General features: G+C 33.2%; 2 protein-coding genes across 12 annotated transcripts in view; both read left to right on the top strand.

Annotated features, from left to right (window-relative positions):
• Window positions 1-345: 345 nt before the first annotated feature.
• si:dkey-6e2.2 lies at window positions 346-12,220 on the top strand. Of its 3 annotated transcripts, none has more exons than XM_087258075.1 (4): window positions 346-908; window positions 3,762-4,027; window positions 5,817-6,153; window positions 8,728-12,220. In XM_087258075.1, the coding sequence occupies exons 2-4, from the start codon at window positions 3,766-3,768 to the stop codon at window positions 9,044-9,046; spliced, it is 918 nt and encodes a 305-aa protein (XP_087114201.1). In that variant the 5' UTR covers window positions 346-908; window positions 3,762-3,765; the 3' UTR covers window positions 9,047-12,220. The 3 variants fall into 3 exon arrangements, with proteins under 3 accessions (XP_087114201.1, XP_087114199.1, XP_087114200.1); XM_087258074.1 differs by lacking the exon at window positions 346-908 and adding an exon at window positions 3,359-3,442; XM_087258073.1 differs by lacking the exon at window positions 3,762-4,027.
• Window positions 12,221-14,208: 1,988 nt separating this feature from the next.
• ptprt (protein tyrosine phosphatase receptor type T) overlaps window positions 14,209-26,431 on the top strand; it is a 518,156-nt gene continuing 505,933 nt past the window's right edge. For 3 of the 9 annotated variants that reach the window (XM_087258055.1, XM_087258051.1, XM_087258048.1), the window contains exon 1: window positions 25,281-25,453. The gene's annotated coding sequence lies outside the window, so the exon portion shown is untranslated. Of the gene's footprint in view, window positions 14,480-14,780; window positions 14,855-18,752; window positions 18,866-19,038; window positions 19,339-19,446; window positions 19,480-25,280; window positions 25,454-26,431 lie in introns of those variants that run through there. The other 6 variants (XM_087258057.1, XM_087258050.1, XM_087258056.1 and 3 more) reach the window with 5 other exon arrangements.

Genomic DNA, 26,431 nt, shown 5'->3' with positions numbered 1-26,431 from the left:
CAACAGGTAGGCGAAATCTAATGTATATATCTACGTATGGGAATGGTGGGCCAAATCAAAGGTTAACGTGTGCCCCATCTCTGCCCAGACTCCCACTCTAGTCTATCAAAGTGTTGTAGCAGTTGCATATATTCAGCCTCACAAAGTAGGCTGTGTCTTTCATGTGACTAATAGAAAACAAATGAAATTGAGAGCATACATAAATATTCCACATATCTATTTCGCAAATTCTCTAAATTCTTGATTTTTTTGTTTGTGATATTTAGGTATCTGGCGCTAGAGGGCAGCCGTCGTCCGTTTGAGCCAATCAGAAAGTTCAAAACGAGTGACGCGCGTACGTCGTGCACTCGCAGGCCTGCGTGAAGCGCGAGTGGCAAAACCAACGGGTGTTTTAGCATAAATGAACGCTTTACGAGATTCCTCACGGTTTCCACGCCGCGAAATGTTCGAGGAGATGTCAGTGGAGAGAAACTGGACGGACACCGAGACCAGGGCTCTGCTGTACATCCGACAGGACGAAGAGATCAGCAGGCAAATCAGCGGGACCGTTCGCGACTCGCTAATATACGCCGAAATCTCGAGGCTCCTCAGTGCTCAGGGGATCCACAGAACCCAGCGGCAGGTCACAACCAAGCTGAAAACCCTCAAGCAGAAGTTCCTGAAAATACACGAGCACCACAAAAACAGCGGGCACGGGAAAGTGTACTGGAATTGCTATGATCTCTGCAAGTCTATCTGGGGCAGCGGAAGACCCACAAACACTTCAACACTTCATCATAATAATAATAACACAGTGAAACTCGAAGAGCCGCAAAGTACATCCATTGAAGACGCGAGAAATGAGAGCAGATCCACGGATATTGAAGTGTCCATCAGTCACGACGAGGAGACCGATGACCTGACAGAAGGTGCATAAGATAGTGTGTTATTATGGTCACATGACTTCACTTGCATGGTCAGAAAAGTGCATGGGTAACACTTTTAATACCGTTATATTATTAGTGAGGTTTCAGTCAACACAACATGGGGAACACTTTACAATAAGGTTGTATAAGTTAATGTTAGTTAATGCATTTACTAACACGAACAAACAGATATTGTTTAACAACAATACAATGTTTAAATATAACAATGATACAGTATTTATTTAGATTAGTTACCCTTAGTTAATGAAAATGCACTAATGTTAACAAGCATGCATTTGGATGTTAATAATGCATTAGTAAACTCTAAACTATGATTAATTGATGTTAGCATTATTGAAACCTTATTGTAAAGTGTAACCAGTTAATTACTAGAAAAATAGTATGTTAAAGAGTATGCAGTAGTATGTAAAACGTTGTGTTATATATACATTATTTCAAAATGACCTCATTTTCATGCTCTGTCAGGCTGATTTAACTGCGTAAAAACCTAATTTAACTTAAGGTTTCTGCAGGTCTTAAATAGTCTTAATTTACAGGTTAATCAGATGCACAAAAATGCTGTTGATGTGTTAACTTTGACGACATTCAGAGTGTTGGTGACTGTTTTTCCTAAGTAGAACATTATCATTTTAGATGAAACTGTAAAAACTGTAAAAATCTGTAAAAAAAAATAAAAAAATAATCTGTAAAAATATCTACAAAAGTTTTGAGAGACTAATATCTTATGCAGTCAAAACAAATAGATGACCTGTGGTTCAGGTCTGCTAAATTGAGGTAAAGTTGGTTTAGGAACAACCTGTGTAACATCTTGTATAAAACCAACTTTACCTCAATTCAAAGTACTTGTGGCCATTGACTTATGTTTTGTAAATCCTTAATAAGGACCACAAAACATTTTTATTAAATAATTATTTAATGTTCTTATTTTTAAAATAAAGACTTGTTCAGGGTATCCCTGGGGTCTTAGGTCTTAAAATCGAAAAAAAAAAAACAAAACAAAAAAAACGAAATAAATAAAATTAGCCCTTAAAAGTCTTAAATTGGCTGAAATATTGTCTTGTAGGTGTAAAATCATTTTAAACGGCTCTTAATTTTCCTTTATGTAAAGCTACTCAATCAATCCAACATATCCAGTCAACAAATACATCTGAATAAAATAAACTGAATAAACATTCTGTTGTGCATACACTTATTTTTATGTTGTTAATTGTGCTTAATAGTTATGTTGCAAAAACAAATGATGTATGTAAAGAGTCTGCTTGTTTTTAGGCATTATTTTAAATATGTGGCTAAGAAATAACTAGAACTACAGGCAAATCATATTAGAATGGGCAAGTAAATTTTTTTTCCATTTTTTAATTAATTAATTTATTTTTTCCTTTTGGATCATTAAATTAATTTCTGTTTAACAGATATATCTTTTAGCACATTTCTAAACGTAATAGTTTTAATAACTCATTTCTAATAACTGATTGATTTTATCTTTGCCATGATGACAGTAAATAATATTTGACTAGATGTTTTTCAAGACACTTCTATACACCTTAAAGTGAAATTTAAAGGCTTAACTAGGTTAATTAGGTTAACTAGGCAGGTTAGCGTAATTAGGCAAGTTATTGTATAACAATGGTTTGTTCTGTAGACTATCGAAATAATATATATAGCTTAAAGGGGCTAATCATTTTTTACCTTAAAATGGACTTAAAAAAATTGAAAACTGCTTTTATTCTAGCCAAAATAAAACAAGTAAGACTTGCTGAAATACTATCAGACATGCTGTGAAAATGTCTTTGCTCTGTTAAACATCATTTGGGGAATCAAAGGGGGGCTAATAATTCTGACTTCAACTAAGTCTGAAATTTTATTTTTTATGGTCTTAAAAAGGTCTTAAAAAGCCTTAAATTTGACAGAGAAACCAGCAGAAACCCTGTTTTTGGATGTGTGGGTGGCTGTAGGATTCAACTAATTTAAATCTTTAAAGGAATTGTCCTTTGAAACTTAAATAAGACTTAATCAAAACATGCAATTATATTCTACTATCTAAATCTAAGTGGGTGGTTTAATAGTAATTACTTGAATAAAACAGGCAGAAAACAACAAATCAATGGTGTATGGTCGCAAATTTCCAGGAATTTCCTAAATTTGAAACTTTCCATGGTAATTAACAGGAAAATATGGTAATAAAGGGGAATTAATTGAAATAAACTTAATTACAAGTTACCCTGTAATAAGGAAATGACGTAGTTCGGGGAAAAACAACAACTTGGTTGTATAAATATCAGTAAAAACAACAGGATTAGTGCAAAGTGATTGGTATGTCTCCCCTGTGCATCCCCCAGTCACATGCACACAGCTCTCCAGTGAGTGCACAGCTCTTTAGGCCACACCCTCCTCATCAACAGGGCTTTTCTCCGTTACATTCACACAGCTCAGATCTTCTCTTGAACACTTCTCACTTCAGCACAACTACTGAAGCCACACTGCAGCCTTTCAGCATAAAGACAATATCCAGCAAAGTAAGTTTTGATGATTTTACTAGGCTGAACATATATTTGATAGCTAGCTAGCCAGCAAATAAGCTAGATGTGCTAACTTTAGGCTAGCAACAATGCTAGTTAGCTCAATTTTCCTGCTGTTCCTTCTGCTTTTTGCAAGCCAGTTTCATTTCAGTTTATTGTAGTGTTGCTTCTCTATTCTTGTTCATTCCTCCTCTATCTATTGTAAAAGATTTGTGCCATTGCACAATATGTTTAGCTAACTATTCATACATGTGTGTTTGGCATTGAATTAGTGTGTTATTTTTTTCACCAGCCCTTTTCTAATCTTATTCTACAGAACTATGCCACGTCCGCTGTCTGAAGTGTGGAAACATTTCACCCCAGCATGTGTTTCAGGAAAGGCTGTGTACATTTGCAATTACTGCGCGCAGCCGTATGTTAAGAACGCCACAAAGTTGCAGCGACATATAGTCAAGTGCCTAATGTCTCACCAGGGCTCAATGCAAGCAGCCACCGGCAAGAGTTTCTCTGTTAACATTAGAAGTGAAGATGACTCCAGTGTTCACCCTCTCGACAGCTCTAGAATCGAAGGACTGATGAATGGTTTGTTGAGAAGTGGCTCACGCTGATGCTTGTTCATTCATGTAAATTCCTGTGAAGTTTCCAAACTGGGATTATTGCCAAAAGTCCTCTGTGTAATTTCCTGTGGAAAGTTTCTGGAAATTTACCAGAAATGTTATTCCTCTTTTGCAAGCCTTAACAACGGGAAGCTGTGTGATGTATATTTGCATAGCACATACATTGCATAGTACATTTGTACAATTTTGTTTACATTATTTTGTAAACATGCAGTATTTAATGTTTGTCATACGAACAACATCCAATTTCATAAATTGTGGTTACAAGACTTAATTTGCATGCTTAATAGGCATGGGACGATAACCGGTTTCAAGGTTTACTTTTGGGAAAAGTCAGTATTTTAAAACGGCAAAAATGTTTTGTTATGCTGTTTCTAAGTTATAGAAACAGTATAACAATTACGCTATTTATTTATTATATATTTATAACTGTACTACAAAAAAAAATTACTAATGTTTTTGTGTCTTACACTTTACATACCTGAAACTTACCTAGAACTTTTTCATTGCTGCTCTTATAGTTGTATAAATTGCTTCCTTATCCTCATTTGTAAGTGGCTTTGAATAAAAGCGTCTGCTAAATGACTAAATGTAAATGTAATATGTAGAGGGTTTTTAAAGTATTTTATATTTAAGTCTTGCAGATACTAGAAGTCAATGGTTTATTTTAATTGTGTGGTCTGACATGTTTATTTTTCCAAAATTTGCTAAATGTTTCCTAAAATGTAATATATTGTGTTAAATGGGGAAAAAAGTCTTTAAATGGGGAAAAAAAGAGTTGCTCACTATAGAACGAAAATGACTGATTTTATTTTATTTGCACGTTTGCATTAATGAGGGAAAAGCTGCGTTATGCACTTGTGTGACTTTGGTAAATCAAATATAAAAGTTTGAAAACACTAACAGAGACATTTTTGAGTATTTTACAGTACTGTAAAACACAAGTCTACACAAAGAACTTAGTAAGGGTTTTACTATTTTAATGAAAATATAATATAAATATAATAATAATAATATAAATATAATATAAAAATATTTTTTTTTCATGGGAAGGGTGACGTTTGCATGGAATTGCTCATGTACCATGCACTTAAGATACAAAATTAAGAAATTAAATCTTGTTCCCTGAGAAACTGAACAAAATTATGCCTCATGCTTAAAAGAAAGTCTGTTGTGCTATGAAAATTGCTTTCATATTTAAAATGCGTGCATTTTGAACCCAATTTAGATAATCAACTCTAATCAATCAATTTTAGAGAACATTTAGATATTGTTTTCTGTTCTTTGGGTTTATAAAAAGTCTTTTACCTTCATAAAAACCTGCAGAAATCATATTTGTAGCTTAAATTGGGACTGTTGTTTATCTCAAGGTTTCTCATGAGATTTGAGTTGTCAGAAACCAGTACTGATTTCATTTAAATCATAAGTGCTGTAAAATAAAAAAATGTAAATTACATTAGATTAAATTATTAGCTTTATTATTAGTATTATTATTAATAATAATAATAATAATAATAATAATTATTATTATTATTTATTGATTGATTGATTTGTAAATTATACTCAAAATAGGTCAATATTTCATGTTTACCTGTGCATCATGTGACCATGCATAAACATAAAATATGCAGATGTTGTTAAATCATGGAAACTTAAAATCTAAAAATGAAAGAAAATATTTTAGGTCAGGTAAGATCCCTGCTTGAACTGAACATCAAGTTTAATAACTGACTTTTATGTTGTTTTATATTTAGTTAGTGTCGCTCCGCCTGTGAAGAAGAAGCCCAGAACTCATTTGACTGTGGAGCGTGTTCGTGATGAAGAGCCTCTGCTTGTGCAGAACCAGAGGGAGTTTGAGGAGCGCTGGCGGCGGGACGCCAGAGAGGAACACAAGGAGGAACGGGCCAGTCTGATGACCATGTGGAAGGAGATGATGGAGTTTCAAGGGAACCTCTTAAAGGAGTTTATTCACCGCTCATCCTCGTCTACATCTCTGCCTTCACTTCCGTCTTACAGCAGACCTGCTCATCACAATCAAGGGCCATCTACATTTCCAAGCACTAGTTACATGGCACCGTACACCTCGCCAGGGTAAGACCACACACTTCTGTTATTCTGGTTTTAGGGTGTCCACGGGATCTTAAATAGTGCCCATTTTTAGGCCTTAAAAAGTTTTAACTTCACTGAAATATTGAGTTGTAGGTCTTAAATCATTTAAAATGTCATTTAAAATTATTTAAAATGTTTCCACTGTCCAAATAAAGCTACCCAATTAGGCCAAAGCACATCCAGTTACTAACAGTCCATCTAAATAAATCTTTTTTTTTATTATTGTAAAGATATACAATCACAACAGCTGTTAGATGTTTTTACAGAAAATTTCTGTCAGGGGAAAACTATAAACAATAACACAATTCCTAATGACAGTATATCCCTTTACATGGTCTTCCATATAAACAAACTATTTACAGAAGTAGGGGAGGAGGTAGGGAGTGGAAATAATATTTATAAATGGGTATCAAAAAATTTATAACAGAAAAACATTACATTTAAAATATGTGGCTGAGAAATAACTAGTTTTTTTCCCTGAATCCTGAATGTTTAACTTTGTATAAGTCTAAAATTTCATTCATTATGATCATAAAAAGAGTCTTAAGTCTTAAATTTGACTTAATGAAACCGGCAGAAACCCTTTTTTAATGTTTACGACACCTCAGCACCATTTCTAATGATTAAATGCATCCTGTTATGCTTCTAATGCCTTGTTTCCACTAGGGCTGTCAATATGGCTGAAAAACTAAAATCTTAAAAATAAGAAAAATGTTAATAATATTAGAATTCTGAAGGCAATACAGGAAAAAAGGAAAAAGTACTGTATTGTATCAGAAGAAACCCACAAGAGGGCGCAAGCGAGCACAATAATAGGAAACATCAAGCCTCTCTTCTTTTATTGAAATGAAATCACTCGCTTTTTAAAGTGCATAATCTTTCAAACAACTGTTGTTAAATACAATATAATGTCATTAATGTTTAAGTAAGGGAAATTAGGAATATTAACTTTTATATACCCCAACCCACCCCAACATTTAATAAACAAAAAAACATTCAAAATAAGTATAAAATAAAATACAATACTGGACAAAAATTAAATTAAATGAAAATAATAAATATGTAAATTTAAATTGACCAATGTGTGTGTTTGTGTGTGTGTGTGTGTTTGTGTGTGTGTATAAATAAAAAAAAATTAAGTAAAAAATAAAACATTATTACATTGAATTTTAAATTACAGTTATCTTTCCAACGACTTGTGTTTTTTAGCGATCTGTTTATAAAGTTAATGAAAGGAGACCACATTTTTTTTATGTTTTGCTTAACCTTTGATTGCATGTAAATTTTTTTTTAGCTATTTTCCATACAGCCAAAACATTTATGTTGGGGATCAGTTATAAATCTGAAATAATGATTATTTTCTTTCTTAATTTTTTTTTATTCTATTATTTTATTCTTTTATTAGTAAAAGAGACCAGGGGTCCGTTTTTCGTATGATTTGGCAGATTAATTTAGTTTAAATTGGCTCTTTAAATAAATCAAAAAAGCATTTTGATATTGGTAAAGGTCTGCAGCTTTAGCGAAGCATCAAATCATCATCATATTAGCTGTCAAAACATATTCATGACCGCATAAATTGTTATTCCTAAAAAAAAAAGTAGAATATTGTGCATGTCTATTGTCATAAACAAATTGTACTAAAGCTGGTACCCTAAAATAGTACGCGTTTGCATTGAAAAAATGCCTTATTAATAAATGTTCTCTTTGAACCCTTGGGGAGAACCACCCCATGACAGTCTTTGTAGGCTCTGCTTTTATTTTAGAGTGCAGATTGCATAAGGTAATTTATTTTCTTTTCGACTTAGTCCCTTTATTAATCAGGGGTCGCTACAGCGGAATGAACCGCCAACTTATCCAGCACATGTTTTACTCAGCAGATTCCTTTCCAGCTGCAACCCATCATTGGGAAACACCCATTCTCTCTTGCTTTCACACTCATACACTACGGACAATTTAGTTTCTTCAGTTCATCTATAGTGCATGTCTTTGGACTGTGGAGCACTTGGAGGAAACCCACACCAACACGGGGAGAACATGCAAACTCCACAAAGAAATGCCAAATGACCCAGTCGGAGCTCGAGCCAGCGACCGCCTTGCTGTGAGGCGATCGTGTTACCTACTGCTCCAACGTGTCGCCCCTGAATAAGTTTTATTTATATCTATTTTTAAACTGTGTGTGTGTGTTACTATTTTCCCTAGTGTACATAACTGCTACTGTAAGAAAATATCAGAATTTGGTACATACTTTTTAGAATTCCTTTTGCTTGAAAATACCCGATCTAATCCTTTGTATATTAAAAATAAGCCTGGTCCTGAGCTGGTTTAAGTTACCAGTACTGTTGCTATGACAACAACTCTCGGATGGGTTTTGAAGAAGGAAATGATCCTGGATCATGTCAAACTAATACCAGTTAATTAAGCAATCCATGTACTAAGAACAGACCCCATCAAATGTGATCCAATGCTCCACAGTAAATCATAAGTCAGTGTTTGCAAACCTGAGGGTGACAGAATTTCTCATATTTTCATTACATGCCATTTTGCATTTATTTTCAGAGCAGAAACGGAGAACGAGAGCATGATCTCGCATGAGGATGACGAGGAGGAGGAAGAGGAGAAATACATCATAACAGCTCCGATTGCCCCTGTTCCAGACTCCCAGCCTGTAAACCAAGTAAACGACAGCCAATCAAAGGCCACAGAGACGCTTACACCTGCGGCCACACAGACATCAGGACAGAGCGATCTGCAGATGACAGTGCTGCGCAGACAAGAGCGAGTCCTGCAGCTTCAGGAGGAGTATTACTCTCTCAAAATCCAGCATCTCAAACACAAGATCAGCAGAGACGCTCAACAGCACCAACAGCACAGTTAGTGCGTCCATTCACTACTTTCACTGTCAAAATGATCAGCACCCTTGGGAAACATGACCAAAGAAGGCTGTGGACAAAAATAGGATTGATTGTCCACTCGTTTCTGTGAAATGTAAGCAAAGAGCTTAGAATGACCAAGAGGCGACACTCTAGTGTAATTTGGGAAACAGCCACTAGAGGGTGCGGTGGCCATTTTGGAATGAAACCTCCAATTGAACAACAGAATATTATAAGTCTGTAAAATAAACTATTAAAAGAGCTGATGATTGTGATAATAAGTGTTGTATTGTCGTCTTTCAGGTTGTATCTAAGTTTTAATGCGCTTTTTAAATAAATAAATAAATAAAAAAACAAAGCAGCTGCTTGCTATCGCGACAGTATTGAGATCCAATGGACAGCCGATCACTTTGACTCCAAAATCCAGGAATCCAGGGCTGTTGCTGAGCACTGCTGTTGCAATGGAACGTTCTATTGAGTGTCGCCTCTTGATCATTCTAAGCTCTTTGATGTAAGGGTTTGTGAAATGTATTTGTTTTAAATGAAAGCATTTAAATGTTTGTATTTGAAAAGGGTGCCAATCATTTTGATCACATATGTACAGTTCAAGTCAGAATTTTTAGCCTTCCTAAATTATTAGTCACCCTGTACATTTTATTTCCCAATTTCTGTTTAATAGAAAGATTTTCTTGCAACACATTTCTAAACATAATAGTTTTAATAACCCATCTTTAATAACTGATTTATTTTATCTTTGCCATGATGACAGTAAATAATATTTGACTAGATATTTTTCAAGATACTAGTGTTTAGCTTAAAGTGACATTTAAAGGCCTAACTAGGTTAATTTGGTAAGTTATTGTATAACAGTGGTTTGTTCTGTTGACGATCGAAAAAAAATAATGCTTAAGAGGGCTAATAATCAGGGTTTCTGCGGGATCTTATAAAGTCTTAATGTTGTCGGTGAAATAGCCTAGTGGTTAGCGCACTGACACATGGTGCAGTAGCACTTCCGGGCGTCCTGAGTTCGAATCCGGGCTCGAGGACATTTCCCGTCCCCACACCCCCCTCTCTCTCCTATTTTGCTTCCTGTATGAAATACTATCCTATACACTTGATAAAGGCATAAAGCCAAAAATAAATCTTTAAAAAAAGTTCTAATGTCTTAAATATCAAAATCTGAATTTTAGGTCTTAAAAAGTCTTAGTTTTACTGAAATGTTGTGTTGTAGGTCTTTTTTTGAAACCGTTTATAATTTTCCTTTGTTCATGTATAGCTATCAAATCTGGCCTATACAACCCATACAATCACCAACAATGTACATCAAATAAAACTTTAATGAAACTTTTTTTTTACTTTATTTACCATAATAGTTTAATGATTTTTCTTACAATAACATTGGTTTAAAAGTGCTCCTTATATTTACTGCTAAGGACACCAATTGTCCTGTATAGATTTAGTTTATTATATTTTTTAAACTTTTATAACAGTCATTCATTTTTTATTTATTTTTTTTAAGAAAATGTTTATTTTGTAACAAGTAGAGTTTGTTTTTATACAGTATTTAAAACATTTTGAAAATGTTCTATCTGTCTGTCTGTCTGTCTATTCATCATCATCATCATCATCATATATATTTATATATAATTCATATACATTTAATTAAATAGCAAAAAAATTTATTTTCCATCTGGACGTTTTGAAAGATTCCTTAGCATTTAGCCCTTTGAGTATAAAAATGTATTCATAGTGGTCTTAAAAATGTCTTAAAGTCTTGAATTTAACTTGGTGAAACCTGCAGAAACCCTGATTATTGTTGACCTTAAATGGTTCTTAAAAAACAATAAATGTAAAACTGTTTTATTCTAGCTGAAATAAAACTAAATAAGACTTTATCCAGAAAAAAATATAAGAAATACTGTGAAGAAAATGAAATTAAAATAAAAAGAAATTAAATTTTCTTGCTCTGTTAATCATCATTTGACAAATATTTGAAAAAGAAAGTTGACAGGAGGGCTAATTATTCTGACTTTAACTGTATATATTCATACTGTCAAAAGCTTTCTTTGCAAATGTCAATATTCTCAGCTGGACTGTGGAGAATATACATCTGTCTTTGCGTACATATCTAATTCATATATTGCATATTTTGACGTGTAGATGTCATATTTATTCTTTGTCACTTAAACATGTTAATGAAAGATGTAAGGAGGAACGTTTCATTTAATGAAGTTTGTTTTTCATGGCTCTTACACAGTTGTTGATGATTCTCAAACATTATCTCACTGAGGTTCAACTGAGCATTTCTGTTGCCTTTTTTTTTGTTTATTTTACATGCATCAGTCTGAGTATCTGCTGGGTCTTAAAGTCTTAAAATGTATTAAATGTCAATAACCAAATATTAGGCCTTAAAGTCATAAATCCACTGAAATATAGGCCCAGTTTCACAAACATGGCTTAGGTTAAGCCAGGACTAGGCCTTAGTTAAGTTAGGCTATTTAAGACACATTTATAAAAATGGCCTTAGAAAATATTACTGGTGTGCACCTGAAGACAAAAGAAAAAATGACACTGACATATTTTAGGACGTGTCTCCGCAAGTTATTTTGAGTTGAGACAGCTCAAACATGCCAAGTAATCTTGACTAGCCTTGTTTGTGAAACCGGGGGATGGTGTTCTATTTCTTAAATCATTTTGAATGCTTCTTAATTTCCCTATGTCCATGTAAAACTACCCAATAGGGCTGACACCCATCACATTACTACAGTTTATTTCAATAAAAGTTTTAAGAAACATTTATTTATTATTTCTATTGACTTATTATGGGTTCATTATCTTCCTTACAATAACATTTCTTTTTAATTTTTTAAAGGTTTTAACTTAAGGTTTAAAATCATCAGCATTTAGCTTTGTGTAAGTCTGAAATTTCATTTATTATGGTCTTAAAAAGGTCTTAAAGTCTTAAATTTGACTTGATAAAACCTGTAGAAACCCTGTTTGAACTTGATGAGTAAAAAAATGGTTCTGTTTTATGTTATGTCTGTGTAAAATGGGATACAAATGCAGTTTTGATCCTAATGTGATGTATGTCTGATGAAGAATAATGAACACTGTTCATTATGTACCATTATTGTTCCTTAAATGAATCAGAAACTGTGAATAAATCTTTTATTCAGCAATGTTTTAGCAATTTTAATATAATATTAATAATAAAATTATAACAATTTACTTATTTACCCATTCAAATTTTAATGTTCTTCAATGTAATGTTAAATTGTATATATTTTAATGTATATTCAATTATTGTGTATATTCAATATAATTTTTTTTCAAGTATTTGTAGATTTTAATACGATTTTTTTCATGATTTATTTTTTAATTGCCTATTTTGGCAAACATTGGCTTAAAAAGAAGTGTTCACTCAATCAAATACATGATGTTCCAAACCCTTTATTATGCTGTAATTATCATTTTTTTTTCTCTGTTCACAAGCTCTAAAAAAGGACCAAAAATGAAAATATTTTCTATTGAAGACTTATTTATTATAGTGCACCAGGGGAATGGACTATTATGTGTGTCCTTGCGTCTGTCAAACTTTGTAATATTATTTTTGTGCTTGATTGAGCTGGGTCACTGTGAACTGCTAACCACTGGTGAAAGCTGCACAGCACTTCTACAAAAAACATTACATTTCATACTAGAAATAAGAGCATATGGGCTTGAGTGAATGACAGATGTGTTCATTGTTAAAGTTTGGGTTACAGCTTTAACTATACCCCCCACCCTTTTCTTTTTAGTTCATTATCACTCTATTTCTCTTGTATTTTCACTTCCATTTCTCGTTCTATGTTTCCTTCCTGCTGTTATTTCTCACAGAAAGACATTTGATTTCTGCCTCTGATCTCTCCCTCTCTCTCTCTTTTTTAACATTGTCTGATGCCAAATTGGCTTGAAGTTTAATTTTTTGACTGTTGATTTATTTATTTATTTATTTTTTTGAGGGAAACATTTTTAGATCTGATCATGAAAGTAAAATAAACAACAATCCTAATTTTTTATTTTTTTTTTAAGAATGCTCTGTTGCATATGGATCAAATTGTGTTCAGTACAGGCTCAAATACTGAACTTGCCAGACCAGAGATGCATACAATAAGGTTAAATAATTGTAATTAATTTTAAGTTAGACTGAGTTTTATGCTTTATTTTCATGATCTAAATCGTGAAGCACTTATTGCTGCTAATTTTTTTCCATTAATCATTAAGGTCTTATTCATTTGAATACAAAATGTAGATGAAGCAAAATTAAGCAAAGATTTTTATTTCTGTTGCATTAAGGCAGATTAGTGCCACCTGGTGGAAAAAAGAATTAAACTAAATAATATCCAGACTCCTATTTATCTTGATATGTTGAAAGTGTCAGTTTTTTTGCATTATAATTACAGTCAAAGCTCATAATAAAGTAACCTTTATAAAAAATAAAAAAAACAATCAGTCTGAAATCAACGTTAAAAATTAAAATTATAATGTAATAAAAATCTTGGCTATATTCCTTTAAGGGATCGAACAAATCATTTTGACCTGTTTAAATTGATTTACAAAAAAGTGCCATCAAATATTAATTACAATTTGTCGTATTAAAAATTAACGTATTTTATGTGTTTATTTATGTATGTAAATTTGTACACATGCATGTATTTATTTGAGAAATTGTGTTTTTACACTATAAAAAAATTACTTTTCGTGTATATACCTATATTTTACAGTCTATGGTATATGCACAGCTAGTGTTTTTCAGCTTTCCGGTGAAAGCTTGATGTGACTGTTTTCAATTTCACAGGGTTCCTTTTAAAGCATCGATGTTGTAATGTCATTAAATACATTCAGTTAAATAGACTTAAGCATTTATTTAGTTGTTCAAGTGTAAAGCGAGATGAACGACCCTGCGCCATCAGGATCAGCAGACGAGTGCAGAAACTCTATTGAAAAGGAAAAATAAACTCAGATTTTAAAGACGTGGTGGGGAAAATGTAATTTACTGCAGTGCTTCTTGTCCGGTTTTAGACCAACTTTATATTATATATCTATCAGGCGGTGAAGATCACTGATTTTTGAAGAATCAGACCTTAAGCGGGGCGATTTTATAAAGAAAAGACAGTTAACCGGAAGTGTTGCGACTGAAATTGCGGCTGAAATTGAAAGTGCGTGTGCATAAATCTCCATACAAAAAATCCACTGTAATAATTTTAGCTGATGGTCTGTAGTTAAAATTAAAAATATATACTCACCAAATGTATTGAATTGTGTTCAGCCAATTTATCAAACAGAAGTGAAATATTTGTGTTTGGCCAACAACAAGCCTTGAAGCAAAACACTTTGTACGCATGTGCGTGAGAGCCTTTGGTTGCCACCTGGCGGCTGGACCTAGGCGAAAGGTTATGGTGAGTACTGAATTCTATATTTATTGAATCATGTTTAAATTGAATCAAGTGCAAGTCAGTAAATTCGACATAAAAACGAACAGCACGGGGATTACATTAGCCTGCTGTTGGCTTGGACACTTTAACGATAATTACTTAACATGTGAGAGAAAAACTGAATTCGCACCTGTAATATTGACGTCTGACCTATTCTTTTGAACATACTGATCTCTGGGTACTTTAGGTTATTATTTTTTGTTATTAAATAATTTCTTTATGACGGAAGAAACATGTATCTGGACGTTAACGTTTTTTTTTTCAGTGTAACGGCAATTGTAACGTAAACCAACATTGCTGGGCGAGTCGAGGCACAAATAAGCTGCAATGACTTTCACAGTAAGTCCATTTTTAACAGTTGAGTTTGTTTATTTCATATCAGTCTCAAGTTCTGCTAGCTTAAGATGTTTCATGTGCTTGTTGCTTTATTGAGAACTGCTGTAAGCCGTGACAGTACTTTGGTGTAATGCAGACTGTTAACAGGCGTTTCTCAAGTTCACTGTGTTATATGTTACAAGCTCTCAGTTCTACTGTAACGCTAGCCTGACGCCTTTACTTTAAAATGAAATATTATGTAAAACACAACTCTAGACTATAGAATACAGGGACTTTGGTGTAATGCAGACTGTTAACTTTAATCCGTGAGGCGTTTCTCAAGTTCACTGTTTTTATTATAAGTGTTCAGTTCTACTGTAGTCTTTATATATTTACTATAAAATGCAATATTATATAAAACACAACTCTGCCTTATAGATTTTAGCTTGAACATATTAAACATTGATTTGTAGTGGTTCTTAAAGGCATAGTTCACCTAAAAATTTAAAGTTTACTCACTATTTACTCAGCATCATGGGGTTTCCAACCTTTGTTAGTTTATTTCTTCTGTTAAAAGTTAAACAATTTTTAGAGTGCTTTTTGTGGAATGGTAATATATATATATATAAAAAATATATATATGTATTTATATATATATATATATATATATATATATATATATATATATATATATATATATATATATATATATATATATATATATAAATATTCTATGGTTTATCTTTTTGACATTTTTGTCATGTTTGTAAGTGTATTATTTGCACTTCAGTGTTGTATATATTATGATAATATGCATGACTTTGTGAGGTGTACTTTGTAAAAATGCTCAATTTATTTGTTAAATATTTTCACAATAGTGCCTGTTAAATAAAAAATTAATAGATAAATCAATGTGGCAGTGTTTAGTGTATCATTATGTTGTATATTTTGTTATTCATTTTCTTTTGGGACAATGGGGAATACAAAATTCAGTAAAGTGGCTTTAGAAGTGTACATTTTCCAATATATATTTTTAAATTAAGGGAAACCAAAGAAAAACATGAAACATAATTGGTCAAATTTTATGTTTTTTTAATTTATTTTTTATTATTATTGGCTCAACACATTATTTCTCATTGAGCCAATGGTAAAAGGCTGTAGTTTGGGTGGTCAATTTTTTTAATATTAAAAAAATATTTACATTTAATGCAAATTATTAATAATTAATATTACATTAATTAATTACAAAAAATATTTTTAGTATTTTATGTTTAATTTTTTTAATTTTAGAAAAAATGAAATGACAGAAAGTCTTGATTACAATTGTTTTGTTTAATCACGTGTCAACTAGGTTTTTTAAATTATTTAAAGTTTAACCTAACATTTTAAGTCAGTTTGACTGATGTAAGTTGAGATGACTTAAAAAGTTCCTTTGATTCAACTAAAATAATTAAGGCAGCAAGATTTTTATATTGTATACACGCTACACTATTTATCATACAAATACAAACTTTTATTTTGGATAATGATTAATCATCAAAAATCTTTTGACAGCCCTAAAACAACAACAACAAATAAACAAGCAAATGTTTTCAGTTATGCAGTTAATTTGACTCGCAATTACACAACAATGCAGCTCAGTTTATTTTTTTACACATTTATAATAAAGATTTGCTCACTAATCATAATAAAGGTTCCAAGAGAAGTTTCTTCTGTTGAACACAAAATAAATTGTTAGAATTGTTTTAATTACTTATTTTTTAATTACATATTCTTTTTAAAATGACTGTTCAAGCAAAAACCTGATTTTCCACTCTCTTTATTGTGCAGTAATTATGATTTTTCTGTTTACAAAACTTCAAGCCCTAAAAAGGACCAAAAATGAAAGCGTTTTCTATTGAAGACTTATTTATTATAGTGCACCAGGGGAATGGACTATTATGTGTGTTCTTGCATCTGTCAAACTTTGTATTATTATTATTATATTATTGCGCTGGGTCACTGTGAACTGTTGATGACTGGTCAAAGCTGCACAGCACTTCTACAAAAATCATTTAAGTTCCAGACTTCAGCAGCAAGAAGTCATTGGTTACCGGTTTCAAACATTCTTCAAAATAACTTATTTCGTATTCAACAGAAAAAGATAGTCATAAAGGTTTGAAACCCCTTGACGGAGAGTAAATAGTGAGTACATTTTCATTTTGGGGTGAACTATTCTTTGAAGGGTGAAGTTAAAGGTTGAGATCTGAAAATGCATTTGATGTTTTATTCCTGCAGTAGTAGAAATACACATCATCTTGTACCACAGAATGTCCAAGGCCTTTGTGTTAAAGCCAAAGATGTTCTTTGAGGAGACACCTCTGAAAGCAGAGGATAATTAATAAATAACTGGAGTAAATCTATAAGGGCGTCCTGTGGTTTTCCAGCGAGACGCTGATGAGAAATGTCAAACATAATGTGGATGATTTTGTGTGAGCAGCTGCTCTGGGGTCTTGCTCAGTGGGATTAAACTTAACACGGCTCTCCTGGGTGGAACATCCATCTCGCACTCTTACAGCAAAACTGAAGAAAAAAAACATCTCCACTCCTGAGAGGCTTCAGAGCTTCAGCAGTTCATCTCTCACATCTCTGATTTGTCTCAGATTTGATGAGCTTTTAGAAACATGCATAAATACTTCAGCCCAACTTTGGGATGTTATTGTAAATTTATGCCTCATTTAGAGCCAATTCCCCAGCAAATACTTGAAAGAAAACCCTTATGTTGTGGGAATAGCTAGATCCTGGTTAGTTTAAATATTCATATGCATTTAATTTGAGAATGAATGACAAATCTTAGCTTGCTTTGTTTGCTGTTAAGTCTAATTTTCTTCAATTACATTTTTAAAATCTGTTTTTTTTTTTGTGTGTGTGTTAATTGTTCTACTGCATCACCTAACAATAGCACTTTTAATGCATATATGCGTATATACACATTTTTGTTTGCTAAAAATGTTGGTTTTAATCTGTAAACTGCTGGCAACATTTCTTCCAAATTTGTTAAAAAGTAAGCGTTGTTTTTTATTCTATAATTATTGATTTGTCAATAAATTAGCATGTGGTAGAATAACCCTGATTTATAAATATATAATTTTTTGGAACAAAACTGATTTATTGAACAGATATATTTATTAAAATAATAGAACATTTTTAGAAGCAGAAAGATATTACAATAAAATTTATGCAAAAAAAAAATGCAAACTACAACATTTCAACAAAATTTTATATATTTTTTGTTTCTCTCGATTTTTGCTATTTTTGAAAATGTTATTAAATATTTTCCCTTACATTTAAATTGGGGCTACTAATTTTTGAACCATTATTGTAAGTTATTTTGTTAGGTTAGCTCCATATGTTTGGCTTCAGTACTGAGTAAATTAATGTATGAGCACAAATATATATATATATATACATACAGTTGAAGTCAGAATTATTAGCCCCCTTTGAATTTTATTTCTTTTTTAAATATTTCCCAAATGATGTTTAACAGAGCAAGGACATTTTCACTGTATATGTCTGATAATATTTTTTCTTCTGGAGAAAGTCTTATTTGTTTTATTTCGGCTAGAATAAAAGCAGTTTTAAATTTTTTAAAAACCATTTTAGGGACACAATTATTAGCCTCTTTAAGCTATATTTTTTCTGACTATCTACAGAATAAACCATCATTATACAATAACCTGCCTAATAACCCTAACCTGCCTAGTTAACCTAATTAAGCCTTAAAATTTCACTTTAAGCTGTATAGAAGTGTCTTGAAAAATATCTAGTCAAATATTATTTGCTGTCATCATGGCAAAGATAAAATAAATCAGTTATTAGAGTCATTAGAGAATTAATGTAGCCTATAGGCTAATGTTTTAGGTAAAACTGTCTACTGTTTCAGTTTTCCTTTAGTTTGAAGGCCCACAGAGAATCTTCGCCCACTGAAAGCTCAGCAGAATTGGACCGTGTGTCATTCATAAACCTCATAAATACCTCCTTTACGACATTTTCCAGGTATTTTAAACACATTTTACAGTATTTAAATCCATTCCACATATAAAACATTTTTCCCAGGCATCATTTACCAGCTTTCATGGGTCACTGCTATCAGCTACACCAATGCGCCGTCATTTCTCTATCTTACCTGTTTTTTTTTTGTTTTTTTCTTTCTGTAATTTTTTTCCAAGTTGTTCAGTAACACCGGACAGAGGCGAGCCTGAAGGACACTCGCCTGGTGTTTCCTGCAGATCTCAGTAAAAGCCTCACACGCTGCTTCTGCTCATCCGTCAGCTTTATGCGGCTTTGTGGCTGTACACGAAGGGATGATATCTGCACAATTTCAGTGTGACACTCCAGAGCCCAAATATAACCGGCTGACTCAACTGTCAGAGCAAAAACCGAGAGGCGCAGCAACAATGACTGTAAACAACTTTTGAGAATATATGCGAGACCCCCTTGTCACGCCAATGTGTCCTCAACAGACGGAGGTAGTGACACTTTTGGTGGGGCGTTCTATTATAATGAGGACTATTCTTGTATGTTAGTTTAATTTTTTTTGTGTGTGTGTTTTTTTTCTGTCCTCCTTACTGTCACAGGAGGGGGTTTGACAAGGCCTGTCAGGTGTAAAGGTAAAGCTTTGCCTTCCGGAAGGCCATCTGTATTTAGAACAGGTTTGACGTATATTACACCCTGACACACACAGTTGAATCTGTCACCTGCTCTGAGGACATTTACATCTGCAATATTCACCATTCACTTTACATTTATTATTCTGTTTCAAAATGATTTCAGTGCTGAGGAGATTTCATCTTTTATTTTTTTAGAGAGGAGATAATTTTAAAAATATATATTTTTATTAAAGATTTTCAAATAGTACAAACAACAAAGACAATCAGACAAACAAACAAACAAACAAACAAACAAACCATCCCCAAGTGCAGCAAATTAAATAAACATTTACAAATGTAAGTTTAAAAAAGTAAAATAATAATAATGAAAAATTTAAATTAATCAAAACAAAACAGAAGAAGCGAGTGGGGCAGTAGGTAGTGCTGTCGCCTCACAGCAAGAAGGTCGCTGGTTCGAACCTCGGTTTAGTTGGCATTTCTGTGTGGAGTTTGCATGTTCTCCCTGCCTTCGCGTGGGTTTCCTCTGGGTGCTCCGGTTTCCCCCACAGTCCAAAGACATGCGGTACAGGTGAATTGGGTTGGCTAAATTGTCCATAGTGTATGAGTGTGTGTGTGGATGTTTCTCAGAGATGGGTTGTGGCTGGAAGGGCATCCGCTGCGTAAAAACTTGCTGGATAAGTTGGCGGTTCATTCTGCTGTGGCGACCCCGGATTAATAAAGGGAGTTTATGTAGAAAGGATTGGAGAGGTTCCCGAAGTCTCATGAGTTTGTCCTGTTTGTGGTTGAGATCATAAGTTAGTTTTTCCAAAGGAAGAAGGACAGACAACTGAGAAATACACATGGAAATAGTTGGAATTCGAGAAGTAGACCGTTTTAGTAATATACATTTCTTAGCTAGAGGTTTAAGCTGAGTCAAAAAGGTCTTCAGGAATGTCATTCAACAAAAAAAAGTGAGGGGGAGAAAATAAAATGTTTTCCAATTATCTCCTGGATTGCTGAATGAACCTCTCTCCAAAATGGTTGGATGTTAACACAGGACCAAAATACATGAAAAAAATGTGCCCTTACAAGTTTTGCACTTAAAGCAGAGATCAGAACAGGCTGGGAACATTTTATGCAGACGAACAGGTGTAAAATAAATTCAGTGGAAAAACTTAAAATTTTGTTCATGTATGGAAATTGATTGATAGACATTTTGGAAAGCTACCATCACAGATCTTGGACTAATCTTCAGGATTAAACAGAACTCCTAGGTCCCGTTCCCAAAGTGGCTTCAAAGAATCATAAACTGAGAAATCAGAGTAAACCAATAAAGCATAGAATTTAGAAATTAGTCCTTTAAAAGCTCTTCTGTTTTTTGAATTACATTTCTTTTTTTTTATTCAGTCATTTATTTTCCTTCAGCTTAGTCCCTTTATTCCTTAGGGGTTGCCACAGTGGAATGAACTCCCTACTGTTCTGGCATATGTTTTACACAGCGGATGCCCATATACACTACAGACAATTTTGTTTATTCAATTCACCTATACTGCATGTTTTTGGACTGTGGAGGAAACCCATGCAAACACGGGGACAACATGCAAACTCCACACAGATATGCCAACTGACCCAGCCAGGACTCAAACTCAACTTCTTGCTGTGAAGCGACAGTGCTAACCACTGAGCCACCGTGTCGCCATTATATTTATTTAGGATTTTTCCATGCGAATTTGATATCATAAATAAAGCTTGACAAATAATTTAAACACGTTCTGATCCAAACTTGACATGTGCTTCATAGATTAATTCTGGATGTCTTGACTCAGGATTGCGATGACAGAAACAGGCAGGTGGAGACACACACTGTGCCCTATTTAGACAGAGAAACATTCATCATGATTGCATCACTGAGATTTTATATTAATGCACAGATACCCTGACACTTCAGGCGGGATTCAGAGAAGCTGAAGAGCAAAGGAAGTTTCTCATTCTCTCTTAAATTTTGTTCTTCATCCCATTTCTCAGTGATAAAACACTATGATCTACTGGTTAGCCAATGAATGCAAAAGCTCTCTTGAGATTACAAGAACTGCAATGCTTACTATTTTGCAAGTCTCTTCCAGAGTCATGAGCAGTGGGTAAAAAAGAGAATAATAAGAGATATATCTGGACTTAAATCAAACTAAAGAGGCTCAGAAATGAGTAAAAGTGCTATATTCTGGTTTATTGAAAGTACGTCTGCTGAGAATGCTTCAGATTGTATTCGACTGAAAAAACAACTGAACCTTTTATGTTACATCAGTAGGCCTCATTCACTCCGTTCGGCTTCAAAATGTAGGGTTTTTAATATTGTAACTCAAATATGTGGACAAATCTTCTGATCAAAAGTTTAAAGCAAAGGCAAGATTAAGAAGAATATTTTAAAAGGAACTTTTCAAATAATTGATTATTATTATAATTATAGTTCTTTTGTTATTTTTATTTATTTTTTTATTGATAGATTTAATAACTTCCACTGAGTCTGATACGATTCATCTTTTCTAAATCTCTCTGGCTTTTAAGATAAAAGCAGAAACTGCTGTTAAAAAGCCACAGTTTCTAAACTGAGGGCATTATAATCTACATGGTATATTGCAGTGGTTCCCAACCTTTTTCTTAGGGGCCCCCCATGAGCATATACAAACATTGGAGCCCCCCCACCATTAAAATTCACACTCACACACACATATGTACTATATATATATATATGTATATGTATATATATATATATATATATATATATATATATATATATATATATATATATATATATATATATATATATATATATATATATATACTGTATGTGTGTGTTTGTGTAATATTAATATATAATGTGTATAGAAAATATAAATTAATCAGTTTTAACTTGTCTTGGCCTTCAATAAAACCAAAATTTAGGTAGGCTTTGTCATACTGTTTAATCTTTTTCTTCGCCTCTGAAGAATCACTGCATTTACGTCTCTCTGCCGATTTTGTTTTGATTTTGCCTTTACGACACGTTGACAAGCACATTGCGTGAGTGAGCAAAATTTAAATAATTATTTAAAGTTATTTATTTTTATTATTTTTATGTTGGAATTTTAAGCATGTGTTTTGATAAATATATATATATATATATGTATATATATATATATATATATGTATATATATATATATATATATATATATATATGTATATATATATATATATATATATATGTATATATATATATATATATATATATATATATATATATATATATATATATATATATATATATATATATATATATATATATTTGGTACTTAAAAATACATATATAATAGTAGGGCTGCTCGATCTTGGGAAAAATCATAATCACGATTATTTTGGTCATAATTGTAATCACGATTATTCAAAACGATTATCAGTTAAAGTCAAAATTATTAGCGCTCCTGAGAATTTTTTTTTTATATAAATATTTCCCAAATTATGTTTAACAGAGCAAGGAATTTTATCAGTATTTCCTATAATATTTTTTCTTCTAGGCTAATTTGTTTTATTTTAGCTAGAATAAAAGCAGGTTTAAATATTTAATTTAAGGTCAATATTATTAGCCCCCTTAAGCAATATATATTTTTGATTGTCTGCAGAAGAAACTACTGTTATACAATCACTTGCCTTATTACCCTAATTAAGCCTTTGAACTGCACTTTAATCTGAATGCTTGTATTTAAAAAAAAATCTAGTAAAATATTATGTACTGTCATCATAGCAAAGATAAAAGAAATCCGTTATTAGAAATGAGATATTAAAACTATTATGTTTAGAAAAAAAAAACTTCTTTCCATAAAACAGAAATTGGGAGGAAAAGGGTTGCTAATATTTAGGAAGGCTATTAATTCTGACTTCAAGTGTATACATGCATTTATTTTCCACCCTGCAAAGGAAAGAGAAATAAAATATTAAAAAAACTGTGCTTTAATCATCTTCACTGTAAGAAAAACACTTTAGCTACAGCAGTTCTTCAGTCAAGACTAGTGAGGGATTTTCTTGTTGTTTGATTAATAATCAGAAACAGGCGGCAGCAGGAATATTTCTCGCTGTCTCTTTGGTTTCTCTTTCACGTGGCTTTTGATTCTCAACTTGTTTGTTTATTACACAAATGAGGGTTAATATAAATAATCACTAAACACCGCGTTTTGACACCTATTTGACCATTAAAGTGCTCACGTTAATGACTTTAGATGTCTGCGCTCCTCTGCTCGTCTCACAGTGCGAATGAGACCGAATGCTGACCGGCCGCATGCTTCTGACTGAGTGTGCTTGCTGCACACACACATAAGCACGCGCTCGTTCGCGCTTTTAAGAGCAACACGTGTACATCTAGAAAGGTGGCAGTATATGATGCAATAATCGTTTATCTCGATTAATGCTTTTTTATAGTCGTTTGAAATCGAAATCGGATTTTCGATTAATTGTACAGCCCTATATGATAGTGGAGCATTTTTATGCCTTTTTCTACCTCAACACTTATCCTCTCCCGCGCCCCCCTTGTGAACTCTGGTGCCCCCCTTAGGGGGGCGCGGACCCCAGGTTGGGAACCACTGGTATATTGTTAGTAAGTGAGATGCTTTAAGACTATGGCTGTTTCTCAATATGCATACTTCAGCAATCTCGCGTCCTCGTGTAACGTCATCATCACGCGAAGACCGCAAGAACAGAGGACTCGTGAAAGTTCCCGCATGTGTTCTTGATATCGAGGTCGCAGCAATGCAGACTTGAGTATCGGACTCGCTCGGGAAGTCCCAGAAGTCATTGCGACTGGAGACGGGAAGCCAGCATTTTCATTCATTCGTTCATTTTCTTTTTTGGCTTAGTGCCTTTATTAATCCGGGGTCGCCACAATGGAATAAACCGCCAACTTATCCAGCACGTTTTTATGCAGCGGATGCTTTTCCAGAAGCAACCCATCTCTGGGAAACAACCATACACACTCATTCACCCTCATACACTACGGACAATTTAGATTACCCAATTCACCTGTACCACATGTCTTTGGACTGTGGGGGAAACCGGAGGAAACCCACGCGAATGCAGGGAGAACATGCAAACTCCACACACAAACACCAACTGACCCAGCCGAGGCTCGAACCAGCGATTTACTTGCTGTAAGGCAAAAGCACTACCTACTGCGCCACTGTGTCGCCGTGCAGCAGTTTATATAGGTTTGTTATTTAAGTTAAGATATATAATTTATTTATCTCAGGAGCTTCCCTAAATGAGACGTTGAAAGTAAACATGAACATGATAATAAAGGCATAAACACAATAAGAATTTTTATTTGCTGAAATTTGTATTAAATCTGTTTTATTTGTATGGTGCAATTTATATTTGTAATTTTATTTGTAATGTATTTTTGTGCATGTTATACATATCGTCACCTTAGAATTTATCTGCATTCTGAATGATTTTGAGATATTGAGCTTCAAAGTTTTTGCATTCCATAGCAAGCAGTGTGTGTGTGTAACATTTGTTTTTGAAATAAAGTCTTAAAATGTAAACAACTTATAAAAAAACATCCCATAATGTAAATAAGTTGTCATTTAATAAGAATATGTCTAAACTCAATTTTGACAAAAATGTCAGATAGAATCTTATAATTCTAAGGTGACGATATATTGAAAAGGGAAAAACAGTAAATCATTGTGTAAATGCTGTAATGCTTAAACAATTTTCTGTTATAAATGCGTGAAGGTCACGTGACCATCAGGAAGAATGCAGCATCTCAATTCTTACATCTCTGTGTTCTCACAGTCACAATCATATTAGCATGTTAATCCACCCTCCCACCACCAGAGGTCCTTATGCAAAAAAACTGCCTGAATTTTCAAGCCACATTTGTTCCAAGTTGCGTAATGTATAGTTAAACTTCTGCTCAAACAGTGTGTTGTGTTAAGATTGTGATTTTCAGCTTTCTAAATGTTTTTTCCGGTAAGTTGAATCTTATTTTTTTCCAATCTTTTGTTTATTTTGCTGCTGTTTGTTGTCATTTGGATTTGCATATTAGATTGGGCATTTAACTCTTGGGTAACACTTTATTTTGATGGTCTATTTGAATATTAGTAGACTGTCTGCTTAATATCTGTCGATACTGCTCCTAAACAGGCATTTAACTGACTAAGAAACTTTGCAAGTACGTTTCAACGTACTCTAACCCTAAACCCTAACCCCAATTTAACAGTATACTTATAATCTGATGAGAATTAGTTGGCATGCAGATGCAATGTAACTTATTCAACAAACGGACCATCAAAATAAAGGGTGACCACATCTTGACCTATGATGGTTTCCTTAATCAACTCTTGTTTGATTCTGCAGTAACATCGTGCACTTATAGAACATTTTAAGGGTAAACAATTGCAATGGTCCTAACATATTTACTGTTATACATTTTTCATTTCCATAGTATCTAAAAAGGTCCACATAGTGATAAAAAATGTTATGATAGCTGTTTTAATGTTAGGTCATGGTTGAATTTCCTCTTGTTACTAGGGCTGTGCGATATGGGCAAAAGAAATCTATCAAGATTTTCTTGTTTTGTCTTGCTTATATCGTAGACCTCTTTGTGACGCTGCTGTGAAATATGCCGTTCACACATCGCGTCTTTAGTGTGCACAATTTCCAATGGAGACGCGTGGATTGCATGGACATATTGAGAGCGGCATGCATGCTTATGCCATATGCACCCAGCTGAAAACATCTCATTTCATGCATTCATTCATTCATTTTCTTTTTGGCTTAGTCAATTATCAATCTGCTGTCGCCACAGCGGAATGAACCGCACCGTGAGTTATGTAACAAGAACTGACCGATCAACTTCATACTTTGTATGGAATATATACATTTTGATTACCTCAGACAAAGCATGTTGAAAATGCTTAAGGAAGCAATGTGCTTATGCTTTCAACA

The sequence above is a fragment of the Danio rerio genome, chromosome 6 (genome assembly GCF_052040795.2).
Source record: "Danio rerio strain M-AB ecotype USA chromosome 6, GRCz13ab, whole genome shotgun sequence".
Taxonomy (NCBI): Eukaryota; Metazoa; Chordata; class Actinopteri; order Cypriniformes; family Danionidae; genus Danio; species Danio rerio.
This window is presented reverse-complemented; position numbering and strand designations above follow the sequence as displayed.

Coding starts and splice junctions, on each gene's coding strand:
- si:dkey-6e2.2 (XM_087258073.1), top strand. CDS start 401: ATGAACGCTTTACGAGATTCCTCACGGTTTCCACGCCGCGAAATGTTC. Junction 909..5,816: donor GACCGATGACCTGACAGAAG/GTGCATAAGATA, acceptor TTTTATATTTAG/TTAGTGTCGCTCCGCCTGTG. Junction 6,154..8,727: donor GCACCGTACACCTCGCCAGG/GTAAGACCACAC, acceptor ATTTATTTTCAG/AGCAGAAACGGAGAACGAGA.